The sequence below is a fragment of the Halichoerus grypus genome, chromosome 1 (assembly GCF_964656455.1).
Source record: "Halichoerus grypus chromosome 1, mHalGry1.hap1.1, whole genome shotgun sequence".
Classification (NCBI taxonomy): Eukaryota; Metazoa; Chordata; class Mammalia; order Carnivora; family Phocidae; genus Halichoerus; species Halichoerus grypus.
The window spans coordinates 212,230,452-212,251,069 of NC_135712.1; the positions used below are offsets into that span (position 1 = coordinate 212,230,452).

A 20,618-nucleotide genomic window follows, 5' to 3' on the forward strand; every position below is an offset into this window, starting at 1 on the left:
AAGATACAGCCAACACATGAAATGCATAAGAGAGAATATTAGATGGAAATTGTAGACATACTGGTCACAGATATGTAAGATGTGTCTGCAAATAAATAAAAAGACTTGGAATGCTGAAAATAAAATAAAAAGATAGATTGTGTGCCCTCCAGGACACCCTGAGTAGTTTGGGACCTGGCCCACTTCCTTCTTTTCCAGTGCCTGCCCGACCTTGGTTGGCATTTGGGTTTCAGCCCTGTTGTACCACCTCTTAGACGCAGCTGTCTCTGCACGTTAGCAGAGAACCTCAGCGAAAAGCTTTTGACCGTCTGTAATGGATTCAGGATTCGCTGTCCTCCGACTGCTAGTCCTCAGCAGCATAGGGCAGCAGTTCTCCAGGATGGTCCAGGGGCCCCTGGGAGTCCCCAAGACCTTTTCAAGGAGACTGCAAGTTTAAAACTGTTTTCATAACAATACAAAGACATTGTTTGCCCTTTTCACTCCCATTTTCTTGTGAATGGACAGTGGAGTTTTATCCAAAGGTTGTAATAGTGTGATATAGCAACAGATGGACTGCAGAAGCAGATAAGTGACTCTAGCTGTCTTGTCTTAAGCCAGACATTAAAGAGATTTGTCAAAATGCAAAATAATGCCACTTTTCTCACTAATTTTTTTTGTTTTTTAAAAAGTTATTTTTCATAAAATTTACTGTTTAGCTAAGCCTTCACTATTATTATCCTAAATAAGTTAACATTTTGGTATTTTCTTAGTTTTAATTTCTAACCTGCTAAGTATCAACAGCTGTAGCCAACAGTTACAAAAGCTCTTGGAGAGTCTCAATAATTTACAAGTGTGGAAAGCAGTCTCGAGACCAAGCAGTTTGAGAACTGCTGGCGTGTGATAGTGGAGCCCCATCGTGAAGAGCCTGAGTGGAGCCTGTAGTGAGATCGGCGCGGGTTTCATCCCCATCTCTCCAGCCTGCGGGAGTTTTAACCTGGGACTGACTGGCAGGCTCCGGTTGACTACTCGGGGCACAGCTGGAAATGCCTGGATTGATTGTCCTTGCTTTGTGTCTTACCTCTGCCACTTACTTGTCCAGGATCTTGGGCAGGATGTTGGACCTCCGTTCCTGCATCTGTAGAATGGGGAGGACGCTAATCACGTCTGAGGGTCATGTTCAGAGAGAACATTTGTCGGATAATTGACCCACTGGCATGTGCGGATATACTGTCGGTTACTAGTGGATGTTACTCTTTTGATTGGGTGTCTGAGTGGAGAAAAAGCTCCTTCTGGATTATAGCTATGTTTCTCCACCTCAGCGTTATTGACATTGGGGCTGGTGGGGGCTGTCCTGTGCATCGTAGGATGTTTAGCGGCATCCCTGGCCTCTACCCACAGGATACCAGTGCCACCCCCCTCCCCCAGTCATGACAAGGAAAAATGTCTCCAGGCATCGCGAGATGTTCCCTCAGGGGTGGAATCCCCTGAATTTAAGAACCCCTGGGTTAGGAGAGTCCATTGACCCCCCAAGAGACTACATTCCCTGATCATCTAACCTGTGGTCCTAGGATGCTACACACATTTAAATACACAAAGTGTGGGGAGGGAGAGAAGAGGTGACTCACAGAAGCCAGGGGGTCACCCAGTTTGTACTGGCTGACCCACTGGGAACTTATTTTGGTGTATAATGTGAGTAAGGCATCTTACTCAGTCTTTTTCCAAGTAATTAATGCAGAGTTTCTCAACTGCAGCATCATTAACATTTAAGGTTGGTTTGGGGACCCTCCTGTGCACTGTAGGATGTTGATGAGCATCTCTGGTCTCCATCCACTAGATGCCATTAGCAGTTCCTCTGCATTGTGATAACTGAAAATATCTCTAGACATTGCCTAGTGTCCCCAAGGGGCAAAATCACCCCTGGGGGAGAAGCACTGGGTTATGAGATTAAGTAAAACTATCCAGGAATAGATTATTTGCGAACTGGAATTTAGGGCTCACCCTCCCAGCCTCCTGTTTCCACTGTGGCCTTTTGGCAGATAAGGAGGCATCGTGGACTTCATATCCCTGCGATGGAGGAACAGTGTTTCCATGACCTTCAGCACTGTCTCAGGTTCAATGTAAGGACCTTCAGAGAAGCTCTGGGTCCAGGCCATTCCATGTCACAGGGGCTGGAGCCAAAGGCCACGTAAGCAGGGAGTCAGCTGGTACAGTGCGCCTGCTTCCAGCCATAGTGCCTGGGAGCCCATGCTTATCCATTCTAGTGGATCAGCAGCACTGACTTCATGGGCAGTCGTTCTCCTCCGGAAAACTGACCCATGTCGGGCCCTGTACCTGGCTGTCACTCTCGAAGAGAAATAGGTATTTGCAGAGACAGTAGGGGTGCCTCTGTGCACACGTAGAAGGCAGGCCTTGCTTTGTGCAGTAAGTTTTTTTTTTTTTTTTTTAAAGATTTTATTTATTTATTTGAGAGAGAGAATGAGAGAGAGAGAGAGAGCATGAGAGGGGGAGGGTCAGAGGGAGAAGCAGACTCCCTGCTGAGCAGGGAGCCCGATGCGGGACTCGATCCTGGGACTCCAGGATCATGACCTGAGCCGAAGGCAGTCGCTTAACCAACTGAGCCACCCAGGCGCCCCTGTGCAGTAAGTTTAAAGTGCTTTTGCTTTAGTTAAACTCCCCCGGGTTTGCCACACAGAATCTCGGGAATTCGCTGGCCCAGAATGAAGGCCTGTGTCACGTTTGTAATAGCAGAGCGAGAGTGGGGCACATGGTTCTTGAGAGTTTGGCTTTCTCAGGTTGGGAGTGTGAGGAAACAGTCTACTCTTTACTCAGAAGGGAAAGGATGTCTTGTAGCATTGATGGTGGTGGCCACTGGGTGTCTGAGAGTCCAGGGCCTGGATCAGTCCTTATCAGCACCTTTGGAGGTCCCCCCCTGTTGTGGGCTTTTATTGCCAGACAAGCGGGACTTGTTTTAGCTGACCACATCTGCCCCTGAGAGAGTAAGATGGACTTTCACGGCCCCAACCTCACCTCCTGCTTTCCCCCATGTTAGCCTCTAGGTTCTTTCTGTCCATAGGACTTTCATACTTGGGATTCTCTCTGCACACTATACTCTGCCTTCACCTGCCTTACTCCTTTATGTCTGAGATTCAAATGATACCTTAGAGTGGCCATACCCAACCACTCACTCTGCAGTGCCCTTCTCCCCGTACTCTTTCCCATCACCCTGCTTTATCTTCCTTATGGCACCTGTCTCTGTGTATCTTTCATCCTGTCTCCAGTGCCAGACACAGTGCCTGGCACATGGTAGGTGCTCAGTAAATCATGCAACTGCAAGCGGGGCTTAACTGGTTGGCCTTCCATCAGATCAGGCTTGAGGGATTCTGAGCAACTGAGCATGTGAGTTGTCCCGGCATCTGGGCAGCTTTAGACGGGGCCAAATTTTGAGGCACTTACCATTGTTGGGGACCTAGGGGTTGGAGATAGTCCTTGAATCCAAGACTGATGCTTTAAGGTGGCATCAGTATTTTTGCAGTCTTCTGGGTACAATTATAATAATAATAATAATGCCCAGGTGGAATTCCTGCTGTGTGCTAGCCACTTCCCAAACACTTTGTCTGCATCATTTCATTTAATCCTCCTTAGAACTGCCTGGGGTGTAGCACCATTCCTGTTGGACTATCAGGGAACAGGGGAGGTTCCTTGAGTCGCCCAGGATCCCAGCCATAAGTGCTTGAGGCCAGTTTGAATGCCCATAAAAACCAGAGCCCACGTTTCATCAGTTTCGGTCTGCTGCCTCAGCGGAAGTTCTGTGGTCCTTAAGATTTCCTTCCTGGTGGCGGGGGGGGGGGGGGGGGGGATTTCCGTTGTCTTTCCTGGAACTTTCCCCCAGTCGTCAGTCCCTTTGATTTCACCTCTTGGCTCTGCCCAGGTCGCGCCACCTAGTGGCAGAACATAAAAGTGCTGCAAAGCTGGCTCACTGAATTTCTTACTTTCAGGTGAAATTGCTGACTTTGTAGGATTTATTTAACAAGTTTGTGGGGTTTCTCTTGGATTCAAGGCACAAAGGTGCCCAAAGTGCAGGTTCTGTCACAGCCGCTTATAGTCTGGGCGAGTGGAGCCAGGGTGGGGTGGGGGGGCAGGGATAGGAGGATTTGACTGCGGGGCCGATTTGTGTAGAAATAAAGAAGGCAGAATGGGACTTGGCCTTTAATGGGACCTCAGGGGACCTGAGGCACCCAGCTCAGAAGTCAGACTTAGGGTCCTGGTCCCAGCTCTGCCACTTATCAGCTTTGTGACTTCAAGCAAAGCACCGTCTGTCCAAGGCCTCTCTGTCTCATTTCATGATTCACAGATCAGAGATGATAAATAATATGTACGTCACAGGGATGTGATGACATTAAATGAGACTGGGCGTCCAAAGCAACTACCACTGGTTCTAGTAAAGACCATTCAGCAAATGTGAGTTGCTTGTTGCTCCTCTTGTTTGAGGTATAGGGACACAGCAGTTAGAGCACTGAAAAGTGGCTTGGATTTCAGTAGGTGAAGGTAATGACAGGATGAAGAGCATTCCAGAAAGAAGTGCGTAAAATAAAAGATACCATCATCTCCAAAACTATGCCCCCTATAATCTCCCTGAGACCAGTTGAGAGTTGCCTGGGGAAAAACATACTCGAGTACCGAAAAAGGAATTAAGGGGCCCACCACCTCTACTAGCGGGGTTGGGTGGCCATTGAGCATTCAGGACACTAAGATCAAGAGAGGCATCACCTAGCAACAGCATGTTTGAGATCACTTCCATTCTTTACCAGAGAATTAGTTTGCGAATACAGTTGACACATCAATGACAAATTCACCTTTGTGTTGCTGCACAGAACTGTTTATAATAATTCCTGAGAAAAGAAATGACTTGAAGGGTTGAGATAGTAAGTGTTGTAGGATTAAAGCAGTTGTCACGTCTTAACAGACTGTTATTTGTGTTGCCAAGATGCTTTCCATACTTTTTGCACAGATAAGAAGATTAAGACACATCAGCCCAGGATTAAAGCTCATTTTACACAAGTACCTTGCTGACATTTTGGTCAAGAATTCCAAGTGGCTTTCCAGATGGGGGCCGTTTCCTGGCAGGTGTTTGAGTAATCATTTAGGAGGGGAATAAACAGAACAAGCCAAGATATTCCAGATTTGCTTCTCTGTGTGTTTTCCTGAGCCTACATAGTTTCTTCTGTTTAGTTTAACGGGCAATCCTGAGAGACAAAGGTTGGAGGCAGCCACTGGGAGTGTCCGAGCTTGTTGCAGGGCAGGCCTGCCCATAGTATTTGTGTACTTTTTACTCCTTCCACAGCGTGGAGAGAATGTGTGTGTGTTCAGCCCAGATTCTGATTATGTTCTGCAGGACATTGTGTGGTTAAAACTTTGAAAGATGGAGACAACACATGTTGTTTCACCATAGAATGTCCACATCTTGGGATGTGTCTTCATTCTGTCCTTGACAATCCTAAGGATCCTAATTGCACCCTTCTCGGAGGTAGAGGGTCACATGACTTGAAAGCCTCAGGCCCACCCCAAAACTCATCATCATTCACCCTCTAGTGTCCTTTGTGCTTTTCTGGAATGATAACTGACAGCTGCTTTTTTCCTGATGTTACTTCTCAGAAGAAAAGAGTGTCTAGATCTTAGCTTCAGGGCCCAGCTGGGCAGAAAATGGGAGAAGGAAGCAAGCTGGAGTCCTAAGTTCTCCTTCTGGCACTTGTACGTGGATGGCAGCGTAGCTCAAATGCAGTGGAGACCTGGCCCCACCTTGGACAAGTCACTCACCCTCTGAGTCTCTTGTTTCCTTTTCTGTAAAATAAGGACGTTGGTATGATCTCTCTCCAAAAGTGATTGCGAAAAGTCAGGGAGATGAGGCGTATAAAGCATGGAGTGCCTACCCAGCCCATAAATACATACTCGCTGCCTGCTGGCCCAGGTAAGAAACCATCGGGCAGTTTTGGGAAACCCCATTTGGGAATGTCCTTGCTGTCAGTCACATGACACAGGCTGGGAGGAGTCTAAAGCCAGGATCCCGAGACCTCTGTTATCCTGGAGGTCGAGAAGCATTCTCCTCTATCCCGGGGCCCCCTCTGGGGTCCAGGCCAGTTCCTTGCTCTCCTTCCCTTGCTTGCAGCAGGGACTCCACCTCCTGTCCTCACATCTGGTCAGCTGCCATCACCCACCCTGCCCCCAAGGGGTTCTTCTTACACTGGCTTCCGTGTAAAACATTCTTGCAGTGCCCCTTTCCTTCCTCCATTCTTGCTGCCTCAGAGATAGACACATATGTCCTTTGCTTTTTAGGATTTTGCCACCAATCAGTCTCAGGGCAAAAAAGACACAAAACCCTGAGTCCTGGTCCCTGGCCTACTTATAGGGGTGGTCCGGGAAGCCTAGTGTTTTAATTCTCTCAAGTGTGGGACTGTTTAAAACTCTCCTTCTCCTTTTGAGCCTCCTTACCACTATTTAAGGAGGTATTTTATGGGCTCTCCCCCTAACAGAGACATCATATACCAAATTATGGACATTACTTTCGGGTGAGGCCTTTTTGGGACTTCCCACACCTGTACCCAAGGCATCTGAGGACTTTCTCTGTGTCCTGGGGCCCCAGCTCAGTTCTGCTTTAGGAGAAGGGCCTTCCTCCTTGGAGCCTCCCGCTTCTGCCCAGAGACTTACGTTCCCTATAGGGAGAATGTAAGTGGTCCCTCGGGTCAGGAGGGAGCCTGCATATCAGGGACCCCTGCCTTCTTTGGAGCCATCTTTAACTCATTTCCTCAAGAAAGGAACTGCCTGAGTGATGGGTGCTTACCTTCCAGGAGCTTCTACACTAGACCTTGCAGGTATAAATGTACAGACCTTGGATCCAGCAAAGGGAGGGGGCGCACTCTGCTCCTATGGCCCTGGGCCTGGGTGGTCTGTTTTCCTGCCTGTCCTCGAGGGTCTGGAGTCAGCTGGTACGTTCAAGCATTAGTAAAGTAGCAGGCACACAGCAGGTGGCACCTTGGCCTTCTTTGAGTTCTTCCAGGGCACCTTGCTTTCTGCTGCCTGTTCTTCCCCATTCCTGGTCACCTGGCTAAATGCTGCTGTCCTTCTGCTTAGGTGGCACCTCCCTCGAGAAGCCTTCCTGGATCCACTTCCACTGCCTCACCAGGTTGGACGCCCCTGCTCTGCACTCTGAGTCCCTTTTGTGCTTCTCCCGTGTTGCAACGTCCAACTAAAAACTAATGTCAGCTCTTGGCAGGCAGGGGACATGTCTCTCCATGTCACCACCACACCCGAGAGGCCAGCATGACGCCTGGCACACAGTGGGCCGAATTAATGTTATGATTGAATCTATGAGCATAGCAAGATACGCAGCTGGGGGAGTGGTTCCCAGGCTCCACTGGGTGTAAAGTGCCTTTCAGTCAGGCCTGTGTCATCAGTACCTCCAGGAGCAGGGCCTGCATGAGGGTGGGTTAGGGGATGTGTGTGGAGAAATCCCAGACATCTGGCAGAGGTTTGAAACAAGAGCCGAAATCTGCAGCCTTTTTGCGACTGGGCTTGCCTATCTGTGTTATCATCAGGACTGCAAAGACGAGATCCAGGACAGTCCCTGGCCTTAGGGATTACAGCTGGACTGTCCCATTTGGCATCTGTACCTCACAGTTGGGTGGAGGGTGGCAGGGGACAGGAGGGAGAGCAGGCCCTGTGGGCCAGATGTCATGGGGGCTCACTCCTTTCAGCTTCTGGCCAGTGTCCTCACCCCTGCTATTTGCCTGAGGGTTGGGGGACTTTTCCCGCCTGCGGCCTGATCAGCACCTGGGATCACACTGGGGCTCAGGCTAGGTGTTGTCTGGAGTATGTGAGCTGAGCGGGGGCATGTGGAGGAGGGTGAGGGAGGCTTTGGATGTAGCAGCAGCCACCTTGGACTTGGCGTGCAGCACCATGGAGAGCTGGGATGAGGGCGAAGCACCTCCCACGTGCCACCTAGAGGCCGGGTTGTAGTTTGAGGCCACTTGGCTCTGAATCCCACCCCACATCACACACCAGTGTTGGCCACAGTCATGCACAGAATAAGTTCTCAGGCCTCATGTCAGGGATGAGGAAAGAGGGGTTCCCTAGTCAAATAACTTTGGAGAACATTTGGTTAAACAGGTTTCTTTATTGTTAATTTTCTTAACCTTCACTATGCAGATGTCTTGAGCCAGTGCCCCAGGAGGGCTGCTTTTTCACAAACTGATTCAATCAAAGAGCATTTTATAGGAACAAAACAAAGCACGTGGTTGACAGAATCTGGATCAAATAGTTGGGGGTCTCTCTCGAAATCTCTGGTGGTAGTTTTCCCTTCACTTGTGACAGACAGACTGGGCTGGGAATTCAGGCAAGTTACAGAAGCCTCATTGCTCTGTCCCCTGCTCATTCCCCAAACTTGGGTTTCAGCTGGCTGAGCAAAGTCTGCTTGTCCAGTGACAACCAGAAGCAGTTTGATAGAAGCCAGTTAAGAATGCCGGCTGAGGCTTCTGGGGCGAGTGTGGAGCAATCCTCCTCGGAATGGGGTGCGCTCGAGTTGTCCTTTTGTAATGTCAGTGCTAATTTGCAGCTCATGAACTTCGGCCCTCCTGGAGCCCAGCGGAAATTAAATCTGTGTGACCCTGGTGCTTTGTGTCTTTGGTGGAGAACTGACGGAAGCTCATTGCTACATTTTAGTTAGTGTGGTGTTTGGGTTTGTCATAACTGCCAAACCATCCATGAGTGAGGGTCCTGGTGGGTCCTGACCTCACCGGTCCTAGCGACGTTTCATCGGCTCTGACTTCTTGTTGAGCGTCCGTTATGTGTGCGGCTCTGAAGGTGCCACGGTCAACATAACAGAGGCTGCGCTCTTCTGGGGCTCATGATCCAGGGGTAGATGCTGCCAGCAAGGAGATGAACAAATAACCCCCCACAAGCTCCAGGCCATGTGCACAGACACACCCATCGCTTTTTATCAGGTGTTTGACCCCAAGGTTTTCTGCCCCTGACTCCTGTTCCCCATTTTTCCTGTAGAGCCTTGCACAGAATAAGGGCTTAGTAAATATTTATGTGAGTACACAGCAGCTAGCGTACATGTGTGAGGACCTGCAGAGGGGGTTTAGTTCAAACATTTATTGGATGGTTCTTTGTGGTGTGCACTGGCTGCTGGGCTGGGGCGCAGAGCTGTTTTGATGCCGGATCCATGGTCTCTCAGCCTCCCTGACAGGTAGCCTCGTTGTGACCCATGGTGGGGTAGAAGCCAAGAGCATGCCCTGGGGGCACCGGGGGCAGGTATGTAGCTCAAACTGGGAGCTTCCTGAAGGATACGGTGCCCGTACCTGAATGAGTGTTGGCCACAGAAGAGAAGGTGAGAATGTGTTCCGGGCAGAAGGCCAGAAGTATGACAGAAGCACGGGGCGTGCAGGGGGCAGCGGGCCTTTCGGTGCCACCATAGGGGTCAGGCCGACGTGGCCTGTTGGAAGGAGCTCTGACCCTAGTCTGGGGGAGCGGTGCTGAGTTTTAAGTGTGGGTCTCACACCAGTGGTTCTGGCTGCTGTGCGGAGGCTGGATTGAAGAGAATGAGAACAGAGGTGGAGAAAGGAGGGTCTTAACTACAGTAATGGTGGCCTGCAGGCAGGAGTTAGTGACGGAGTCTCTGCGTGGGTCTCACCCAGAATTCCAGTTCGGGAAGCTGCTTTCAGAGCTCGGACCCCATGTCCCTTCCGTGGCCTCCGTCTGCCCCCAGCTGAGCACCGTGCCCACTTGCAGTGTCATTGTTTTTCCAGCAGATTGGATTTTCCCAGCTCCGGCCTGGACCCTGCCCTGTGTCTTTGTCCTGCCCCAGGGACCCAGAGGCAGCCCGGGCTTCTCAGGTTTGCCCGAATCTCTGCAGCCCCTTCTGGGAGCCTGCAGATCAGCCGACACAAGAAAGCTCTTCCCCTACCATCCAAATGGTTCTCCCTCTGTTCTCGTCCTTTTTCAGTGGCCTTCCATCCATTTCTCCAATACCTCCTTGCCCTTACTCCTCCCTCCGTCCAGTATTTATTGATGCCAAGTACTGTTCTTGGACCACGGGGCAGCCAGGGAAACGAGGCGCTCTCCGATCTCATGGATTTGATGTCGTAGTAGGGGAGACAGCATAAACCCATAAATCCCTAGGGTATCTGGTGGTGGTACCTCCTGTGAGAGAAAGTGTCTCTGCTTCACTGTGAGGCCAGGCAAGGTTTCTTCTACAGAGTATAGTGTGTGTCTAATTAAGTCTACAGTGGCTAGGCCTCGCCTCTCAAGCTGGAGTTTGTTCGAGAGAGGACAGAAACAGTTAAGACAGGCTTAAGCAAAAATCAGCATTTGTTGGCTTAACTGAAAAGTCAGTGGGGGTGGGGTTAGCTTGGAGCAGTGTCTCCAGGATTGTTTCCTCCTCCATCTGCAGCTCTGCTTCCCACTGGTTTGACTCTGCTCCAAGGTCCCTTTTGGTGACGTGACTGCTCCCAACCCCAGGGTTACCTCCCACCAGTCCTGCTGCCCCAGAAGAAACAGAGCACCCTCTTCCCCAGGAGCTCCAACAAAAGTCCTAGACCTGAGTCTCATTCACTGTCAGTGGCCTGGCCTTACTCACATGCCATGGTGTCCCCTGGGGCAGGAGTACGAAGTACTCTCCTCTTCAGACCTGGAGCCAGGGGCAAAGGAGGGATGGTCCCCTAAAGAAATGGGGGGCTGGAAGGATGCTGGGCTGGCCCAAACTCCCAGCTCCTTCCCGGGTGCCTTCACTCTTTGCAGCTGGCTGGGAGTCGAACACAGAAGTGAGCTTCAGGCCTGGATCTGTAGCCCCGGATGCTGGGCTCATGGGGTGAGGGGCAGGGCCGGAAGCTCTCTGGGATTCCCCGAGGCAGAAATGGTGTGGATCAGCCGCTGCTGTCCAGAGTCCCTCCTGCACCCCTTTGCTGTCATTTATTGTCTGGCACAGGCACTTTCATTCCCTCCTTCATCTGGGGGTGAAAAACAGCACCAGCCCCGGTGCGGGGAGAGGGCTGCTTAGGGAACCACGGAGTCCTCGTCGGCAAGCCTTCCGCCCCCCGCCCTCCTCCCTTGTAGTGCTTTGGTCTCATACAGGTCGTTTACCCCAGTGTTTGCCTTGGGTTGTGCGTGGTGAGGACTATCACAGTGAATCAGACTCGGGGACTCAGGTGCGGCATGGCTTCAGTGTGCACAGCGGAGGGAATGGCTACCATCAGTGGGCTGTTGCCCCAAAGTCAAGACCGGTATCTGTTCTACTTCTCCAAGGAGTGGGAATTTGGTGTGATGGGAGTGGCACCGTGTCCTTTTGATTGTCTCAGTCTTGGCCCTCTTTCTCCTCGGACCTCCTCCCCTCCCCGGCTTTATTGTGGGTGATCGCCATTCCCTCCTAACTGGTCTGTCCATATTGCCCCCTTCTCCAGACTGTTCTCTCTTTGAACCTGAACCCAGCTCCTTCTACAGCACTTCCCTGAATCCTTAGCATGGTGATCATCTGCCCCCAGGATCCCTGTCACTTTTACAAGCTGTATTTTCACACCTGCCGCTCCCTTCCGGGCTCTTGTCTTTGGACTTCAGCAGCCACCTCTTCTCAGGGACATTTCCCTGACTCTAGACTAGCCGCTCTGACCAGCTCCCCACACGAGTGTGCTCACGAACCAAAGATCCTCTCCCCTCCCACGGAGCAGTCCTGCCGGGTAAAGCTGTGTGCAAGTGCAGGTTCCTGGTAATCTGGCTTCCCAGGACTGAGGGCTCCATGACAGCAGAGCGGTGCAGTGCTCCCCAAATTCGTGATCCCCCTTGCTTCCCATCCACTGTCTGCTCTCAGGACTTTGAATGCTGAAGGGGGCCCTGGGCGCACCCCATAGGATTCATGCATGGACCCAGAACCACCACACCCAACCTCAAGGCAGTGAGGCAGGCAGCATCTGGGCCTTCCCCCAGGTGAAGGTCATCCTCCTCCAGAATCCCCCAGCTGGCAACAGGGGCTCGCCGAGCTGCCCTCCACCCAGGGGCAAGTGGCAGAGGGCTGTAGATTTGGCTGCCCCTGGATAGGAGACAAATGGGGCTGCCTGGGAACAACAGGTGGCACCACCCTGGGCTCATCACGTGACAGAACATTTCAAAGAGTTTCTTCAACAACCACTGTGTAAGATGGACTCAGATTTTTCTCAACTCCTTAAATTCTTTTTTTTAATGGGTAATCTCGCTTCGAGATCCAGGTGGAATGTCAGGTGACTCAACCAGGGTAAGCTCTCCAAAGAGAGCATGAGCTCTGTGGGCAGAGGTTGCAGTCTGGTTATCCCCAAGCCCCCGCTGGCCTAGAAGTTCAAAAAACCTAAACTAGTCTCCAGAGTTTGAAATTGGGGACATGCCCCATCTGACATCTCTGTGCCTCGTTCCTGCAAGGCCACAGTTGGTGGCGCTGAATCCGAATGGTGGCAGCGCCTTTGATGCCCCGCAGCCCCCCGCACTCCCCCCCTCCCCCGCCCAGTCACGGACGTGGCTGTTCTAAGTGAGTCTTGAAACCTTTTTCTTGGTGTATAATATGCACACAGAAGAGTGCACATACCCTAACATTAGGTGTCGGATTTTCACAAACAACACGCCCACGCAGCCACTTCAAGAAACCGTTTTCTAAGTGATTTGATGTTCTTTGGAGTTACTAGTTTTATATTGGGTTTGTTTTTTGTTTTTAACTTATTACAAACAAAAGTAGCTTTGTTTGCTGTATGACTATAATGTTGGGGGGAAAAAAACCAGTTTTTCTTTTTGCAGAAAAACCTGCCATTGCTCCGCCCGTCTTTGTGTTTCAGAAGGATAAAGGACAAAAGGTAAGGGGCCGGTATGTTCTCTCTTCACATGTTTACTCTAATTTGTTTTCTGCCAGAGGGCTCTCCCAGGTTACATGGCCAAGGGTGCTTCTATCTTTTAAGCCTCCACACGGAGCTTGAAGAGAAAAGGTCCTGTGGCTTTAAGTTACCATGGTGAGAGGTTAAGACGGGTGTGTGTGGAAAGGGCTCAGAAACCTTGCTTTTAACAGTGGCAGAAAGATACTTTCTAATTCCTAATGCTTCATTTTAGAAATAGTGTACATTAGAAAGAGTAGGAGAGAAAAGGTAGAAGGAAGGAGGGAGAATAATGGTGGTTAAGGGGGAAGACAGGATCTTTAAAGATTTTAGGGAGATATTCTGACCCCCAACCAACTTGGCATAAATGCATTTAGAGTAATTACTAGTTGGCTTGCATTATGTATTACCATCCATCTTTGTTACTCGTTGCTTCCCTCTCTTGGGTTTTAAATGTCTTGGTTGCCCTGACGTTGGAAATACTTTGCCTAACTCGTAGCAGTGAGCTGGCAGCTTGTTCAAGTCCTGATCGGTGTGGCAGTAACATTCCGATGTCAGGTGCTGCCGTTTACCTAGAAGTCGTTGATTTTGTGTCCGTCCTGACAAATCAGTGTGGAAGGTCGGGATTGTGTCCAAAGTTAGTTGATGTTCTGTGGTTGATGCTTCCCAAGCTTTTATGAGGATTCTGTTTGTCCAACAAATGGACAGTCTCTCCAACCTCTGCCCCAATCTTACCCATTGCAAGATTTCAGAGTGAGGGACCAAAGTGCTGCGCTGGATTCGGTGTGTTTTGAAATCCGTTTGCATCTTGTTGATAAGAACAGCATTTGAGAGAATGCTCTGGTAGATTCCCAGTCCCCCGGCAGGGTGGCCACCTCTGAGGTTGGGGGCTGCTGGTCTGGCAAATTTGGGACTCCTGGCAGCCCAGCTGCTGCTCCTAGAGCCCATCCCTTGGTCAGAGAAGAGAGGCCAGACTTCTGTGTGGCCCACACTGTCCTGGACTGCGTTCCAGTACTGTGCCAGGAAGAGAGCATGTGTGTGTGCGGGGAGAGCGGGGGGAGGTCAGGAGGAAGAAGTGGCTGCCCAACACATACCCCCTTTCAGCGTACCTTCTGTGTGAGCCGGGGCTGATCTCCTAGGCTTACCCTCACATTAAACGTTCCCATTGTTAATTCTTTTGCTAAAGAAAGAATCACAACAGCCGAGGAAACATTCTTTCTATTTTGTTTTGGTTTTCCAGGTGGTATTTTCAGGACACATCAGCCTCTGCGGTCTCCTCTTCCATGGGCCCTGACCAATACATGTAACTTAATTACATGTATTTTTATCATTTGTCTTTTGGAGCTTCAGTCACTGTGAAGGAGCTGATGCATTTCTGCTAGCTTTTAGAAATGCCTGTGTTCAGTTTCTGTTTTAGATATCAAAGTTGCTTCTCTCAGGATTTTCTAGAATTTTGAATTTTATTATTATCGTTTGAACCACTTTTAAAGGGGTCAGCAAACTAAGACCTGCCATCACCGCCTGTTTTTATAAATAAAGTTTTATTGGCACACAGCCATGCCCACCCTGTTCCCAGTAGCTGAGGCTGCTTTCCCACTGTGACAGCAGAGTGAAGTAATTTGGATGGAGACATGGCCCACAAAGTCAAAAATATTTAGTAGCCGACCCTTCACAGAAAAAGTTTTCCAACCCCAGACTTAAAACAAGTAATAGGAATTGATAATTCTTTAAACCTAAGACTTTCGGACGACCAGCAGGATGAAACACTAAAATGTAATATTTGTTTGGCCGAATTTTTCAGTACTGTTTTCACAGTTGAGGTGGTTCTTGTCTGTTGCCTTGTAATTCAAAGGCTAACTTGCGTGTATTACCTCCAGAAGGTTGGGGTGAAGTTGAATCAGAAGAGTAGCTAGGAAACTGCTCATCGTCATTTTAAAATGTGCAAATGTAGTTCTTATCAAAATATTGACTCAGAGCCAACTCTAAATGGGCTTCTAAAAATAACTGATCTCCAGCTCTTCAGGGTTCAGCTCTCCGCTCCTGTCATGCCTCTGGGACAACATCACCGGCAGGACGCAGGGAACCTCTGCGTGTTTACAAAGGAGGAGCCTCTGTAACTGTCCGCAAGGGCAGCTTTCTGGGCTGCGGGTGGAGATGGAATCTTCCTTTCTTTCTCTGCTGCTTAGGACAGTTCGGAAGTAAGGCAGGGAGCAAGCCGCGTAGCTGAGACAGCCAAGTCCGTGGCTTCCCATTTCAAGGGAGACAGGCAGGCAGAGCTGCAGGGAGCAGCTGTGGCACTTCGGACAGAAACGGGAGTTTGAGCCTCTTTCAGGTCCCGTCTCTCTCACCGACCTCCTGCCCGGCTGCCCCTCACACTGCAGAGGCAGAGTGGGGAACAGGCTACATGGGTTGCTACGGCCGGTCGCTCCTTTTCTCTTCAACTTCATTCAAGTCCTCAGAGAAGTTGAAAGAATGGTACCGTGGACACTTCGGTGTCCCTCGTCTGGCTTCGCCAGCAACGTCTTTGTCGTAAATGCCAGAAGCGCCCGACTATAAGTGGCGCACATCTGATGTTTCTCCCCTAGATCCTGCTGTAGGCGGCCCCCGGGACTAGGGCCGTTCCTCTCCGTGGCCCCACTGCTATTGTCACTCCTGAGAAAATGATCGCAAAGTCAGAAATGTCCTTCAACATATATATTCCATAATTATGTTGTCTTAACTGTCACCAAAATGTCCCTTCTAGCTCTTTTTTGAGCCATTTCTTGATCCACAAAGATCAAGAAGTCCCATCGTCAGCTGTGGGACCACTGACTTCCCTTTCAGTGAACAATCTCTAAACCACCCAGTGGGCTGCGCTTCAGAACTCGCGTCCCCCCGACAAGGAGAGCACTCCACAGGCCCCGCTGTTGTTACTGAATCATGATTGAGGTAAAAAGATTTGAAATCGAAAAGAAAAAAATGAAGCTGTTAGCCCAGGCGTTTTTTGTTTTGTTTTGTTCAGTGGCAGAGCCACATGGCGTTTTCTGTCCTTCCCATCCAGGGCCCAAGTGGCATTTACAGCAGGCTACAGATTGGTGGCGGTGGCCCACCAGTGGCATCACTTGGTCTCAGGACATGTTGTCAAACCCCTTGTTGTTCCGGGTTCCCGGTTGGAGAAAGCGGTTGTCGGCTTCAACTCCAGTCCTGACGCCTAAAATCCAGGCCCAGAGCCCGGCTGACAGTGCACAATTGTCTGTCCTTCCTTCCATGTTCTCACACTTCCTCAAGAGGGCGCTCCTCATAAATTGCTTGCATTTACGCATTTCTGGTTTTAGTGGCAAAAATGAAACTTTTTTTTCTTAACTGCCTTGCATGGAGACAGTTTTTTTCTTTTTGATGTGAAGAGATTCCGAATCTTCTTAGAAGGTGGTGGTCTCATTGACTGTGACTGTTTCTTTCGGATACTTCATCTTCCAAAAGTTTATTCATCTGAACAGGTGAGGCTTTGAGGTCTCCCTTGCAGGGTGATGTCTGTTTGGGAGAAAGAAAGCTGTTGCAGAAATGCTGTTGAGCAGGAAGTAAAGTGTCCCTGAAAGTGCTGTCACAGTATGTTCAGACCTACTTTTGAAGCTTACTGTTGCTGTAACAAGCCCATCCTGTGTGCACGTGTTTGTTTTTGGGTTTTGTCAGCCATGTGTATTTTAGGATGATGTCAGAGGCTATGAAAATCTTGATGTCTGATTTTAACAAACACGTTGAAGAACTACAGGTCCTATCTTCGTTCTCTAGAGCTCACTTTTCTTGTCCAGCAAAAACACTCAGACCCAAGTAGAAAATACTGGGATGGCGTATGTGTTTCTTTTTGGTCCTTCAATTTAGGCTTCATTTCCAGTTCAGTGCCTCCAGGGCACTTGAACACTTATGCTCTAAAAGCAGGGGTTAAAAAAAGAAAGTCCTATGTGGTTCCAATTGGAGATAGACCATTTTCCACAGAGCTCTGGGTTTAATTTTCTCTTATCAGGTGTTGGCGCGTGGACCAACCTTTATGTCCTGAGCGGGTTTGAGGAACAGCTTGAGAAGGAAGGCCTTTGTGTGTGTGTGGATCTCCCCTGGATAGGAAGAATCAATTTTGGTGATTTTTTAGATGTATGGATGAGTTAACATTTTGTTTCTTTTGCCTTCCTCAGCATGTTTGAAAGTTCTCTTAAATTCTCTTTACGGAGTTCCTTTCATCCATCAGGCTTTAAGAACTAGCCCCCAAGCCCTATCTAAAGAGATTTTAGTCACTTCACACTCAGAAGAAACGTGGCCAGGTCTGTGGAAAGACAGGGTAGCCACTTAGTTCACAAAGCGAGAGAAATGGCTCCGTGTTGTGAACAATGCCAAGCAGGAGATTTGGGGACCAGAGCCCATCTGTTCCATGACACCAGCTTTGTAACCCATTCTTCAAGAAGAGAGTCTTGGCCACAGAGCTCTGGGTCCACGGGAGCCCCTCTAGAGTCCCAGGAACCACCTCGAAGGATGCCAGGGGTGTTGTACTTTTAAGGACAAAGACTTCCAGAACCAGCTTTCTCTTGCCCTGGCTATTTTCTAAATACACCCTTGCCAAGGTGTTTGGGGTGAACATGGGAGAATCCTAGGCCACCTGAACTCCTACCCATGTGATATAAAACCAGCTCTCCGTGTCTCTGCCAGCTGGTTTGGTCACCACACATCTGCACTCACTGAGGCGAGAAAGCCTTTCCTTGATCTCAGGTTTAAGCAGAACGAATTGAAAGGTGCTGGAAGCACTCTAGCAGAATGCAGAAGCCTGTGAACCCTCTTACGCCCTGTTTTGTAGCTGTGTGCTATTCCAGGCCTGCCTTCCCCACCTTAGTGGACAGAAATGGTGCTGAGGGCCAACTTCCCTCATCAGTATTCTTGCAGAGATGGGTCATTAACCGCTAGGGATGATCAGACATAGTCACCCCTATTCCCCTCCAGTAGAGGCTCTGCCCCCATTTTGGCCACCAAGAGTGTTGTTCCTCACTCACAGCCTATAAGCTCTGTAGCTCCATGCTGCCTGTTTTGAAAATGGGGGCCCAGGCCTCCTGCAAAATTAAACCTCAGCCAAGTCCACGTTCATTTTCCATTCTTTCATTCTGGAGGGCCAGTTTTGTTGAGCAAAACAACAGCACGTACCAGCTTTCTTGGCTCGTCCTCCCAGGCGGGAGCTGCTGAAGTCTGAGCGTCTCCAGCCCTTTGATCCCTGCCCACCCCCTGTCCCACGTTGCAGCTTTTATTTACATTGAAGGAAAATTGTCTTTTTTGCTCCCAGTCCTCTGCAGAGCAAAAAGACTTGTCGGATTCGGGAGAGGAGCCTCGGGGGGAGGCTGAGGCCCCCCACCATGGCACGGGTCACCCCGAGTCAGCTGGTGAGCATGCCCTAGAGCCTCCTGCCCCCGCTAGCGCTTCAGCCAGCACTCCTGAAGCCCAGCTTCTTCCTTTCCCGCGAGAACTGGCAGGGGTAAGTCCACCTCTACCCAGCACTCCACAGCCTGGGGGGCCCAACCCAGATCGGCCCCTTTCCCTTCGGGTGCCTCCGATTCAGACCCTAAACCACAAGCAGCTGATGAGAACTGAAAAGGTGCTCATGATCTCTGCAGCTCCCTTTAATTCTTGCTGCCAAAAAGTCAGGAAAGATTGAGTCCCCTTTTACACTGAGACTTTCTGAGTGGGGGAATTTGTATACACCCATAGTGAGAAGCTAATCCTGTTTCCTGAAAGAGACATGAGGGGTCAAAAGAGGGATTAAAGAATGGGGTAGAACCTTCCAAATCAAATTCGACCCCTTCTCCGTCCTTCCATTTTTCTTTCTCCTCTCCCTGATTGGGCATTCAGGCTCAGGGTCTTAGAAACACCAGAAGCCCCGATTTCCTTGGTCCAGAGGAAGAGGAGGTATCTAAGGCAGACTGCCTTGCAAGACCGATTGTGTTTGGACTGTGGTTAGGCTGTGAACCGCTTGTCTTCAATCAAAGCAGGAAGAAGAAAAGACTCTTCCTTTGAATCCAGAGGGAACCCCTTGAGCCCTTTCTCTTTGTATTGAGAAGGCTTTTGAAGATTATAGGTGGAGAAGATTGTGAACTCTCGAGAACAAGGAATGTCTTGAGTGTTTGGAGGTTGATAAAATGGGAAAGGTAAACATCATCCTACATTCAGGATTGAAAACTCCATGTGGGTACCTAAGCCCCCCCCATTCTCATGGCAGGGAAAAATGGCTCTCAAGCAAGGAAGCAAGGGACCCTGCTCTGCACACCAAGCACTGGGCAGCCATCCAGGGCGTCACAATCCCAGACTTTAGTGATCCCATGTGTCACATCACCAGTCCCCTGTGTTCTTAAGGAAATCATTAAAATTCAGTTACAGCCACTAAACCCTGGGACACACAGGAAGAAGTGATATTCAGCAAAGGTGAGGTTGGAGGCCAATTTTAACATTTGGGGAGGAGTCAGTGTGTGGTGGGAGAAGAAGGAACAGTCTTTACCACGTGCCAGGTGGGAGTGACGGGAGGCAGTCCCTCATGGCACACAAGTGGGTTTGTGGGCCCAGTAAAGATTCAGCCAGAAGGCACTCACACCAAAGTGTTCTAGGGGCGCAGCCCTCATGAGAGCACTAGAGCTGACAGAGTGAGAATGAGGAGGTGATCACTTTTTCGGTTGGGAGCCAAGCAGCTCCTGGAACCTTCTTCTGAGTCGGGTATTATGAGTTATTGTGCCTTCAGCCTTCGCAAGCACAGGAAATCATGTTCTCAGTTCCCTGAGTTCCCAGTAAAGATGACCTTCATGTGGATCTGCCCAAGAGGCTCCAGGGCCTTTTGCGGCTGCCTGGTTTGAACAGCAAGCTTATAGAGCAGACTCTAACTGAAGGGGCTGAGGGTTTTCAGTTGAGACTAGCAAGTGGGTAGGTCACAGAGGTTGAGGCACAGCAGCTGCTCCTCCAGAGGCATCTAGGGGGTCTCACCTTCTGCTTGTGGCCAGGCCAGATGTGGATTTCTGAGGCCTGGCCAATGGGACTTGATGTCTCAGTTCTTGTGGACTTTGGGTCAGAGGCTCTAATCCCAAGAAATTCAAACCATCCCCAGCCCGGCCCTGCAAGGTCAAGTGTTAACAGTAGGGAACCTCAGGATGGGTTGTGGGTCACTGTGGGAGGAAGTCAAGACTGGGGGGAGCAGTTGATGAATGTACCAGCAGAACAGCAAAGGCCACGCACGTGACACACACATGTGCTATTTGGTTTTAGCACTTGTAACTATAGGAATCCCCAGTTCCATCAGAAGTCCCAGCAGGGCCACTGTTGCATCATTTGGTGAGGTGAGGTTGGAGGGCTAACACAGAAGACTCCAGCTTGTCACCTCTGGCTGCCATTAACTGGCTTTCTTTAGTGATTGGGCGTGTTCAAGGCAAAGTAAACGTTTTTTTAGGTCAGTTAGGGCATAAATCAAGGCAGATGGATCCCAGCTTCCTCTTGGGCTGAGGTGGTTCTTTGGTTAGCTAGGAGTCGTTGCTTTTGCAGCCAAACAGATTTGGATCTTTCCCGGTACCACACTGGAATTCAGGAAACCGCCCACCCTTACCCAGCCAGTCTCGCCCATCACGTTTAATCTGTTCTTAATTGCATGATCCCTCGAGGGTATGTAAAGCTGCGAGTTCTTTATAATAAATAGTGGCTCGCTGAATTGTTGCTTACAAAGGGCCTGCTCGTCTTTCAGTCTCCCCAGACTCTGGCCATCGAAGACTCAGTACCGGG

The 20,618-nt window shown here is 49.8% G+C and overlaps 1 protein-coding gene across 14 annotated transcripts in view; it reads left to right on the forward strand.

Moving 5' to 3' along the window:
• The window catches only part of RANBP3 (RAN binding protein 3), a 56,584-nt gene that overhangs the window by 6,844 nt on the left and 29,122 nt on the right, over positions 1-20,618 (forward strand). For 9 of the 14 annotated variants that reach the window (XM_078056931.1, XM_078056933.1, XM_078056951.1 and 6 more), the window contains exons 2-3: positions 12,784-12,839; positions 18,151-18,339. In XM_078056931.1, coding sequence (XP_077913057.1) covers positions 12,784-12,839; positions 18,151-18,339 — 245 coding nt within the window. Of the gene's footprint in view, positions 1-12,783; positions 12,840-18,150; positions 18,340-18,853; positions 19,010-20,618 lie in introns of those variants that run through there. The other 5 variants (XM_078056963.1, XM_078056975.1, XM_036120711.2 and 2 more) reach the window with 2 other exon arrangements.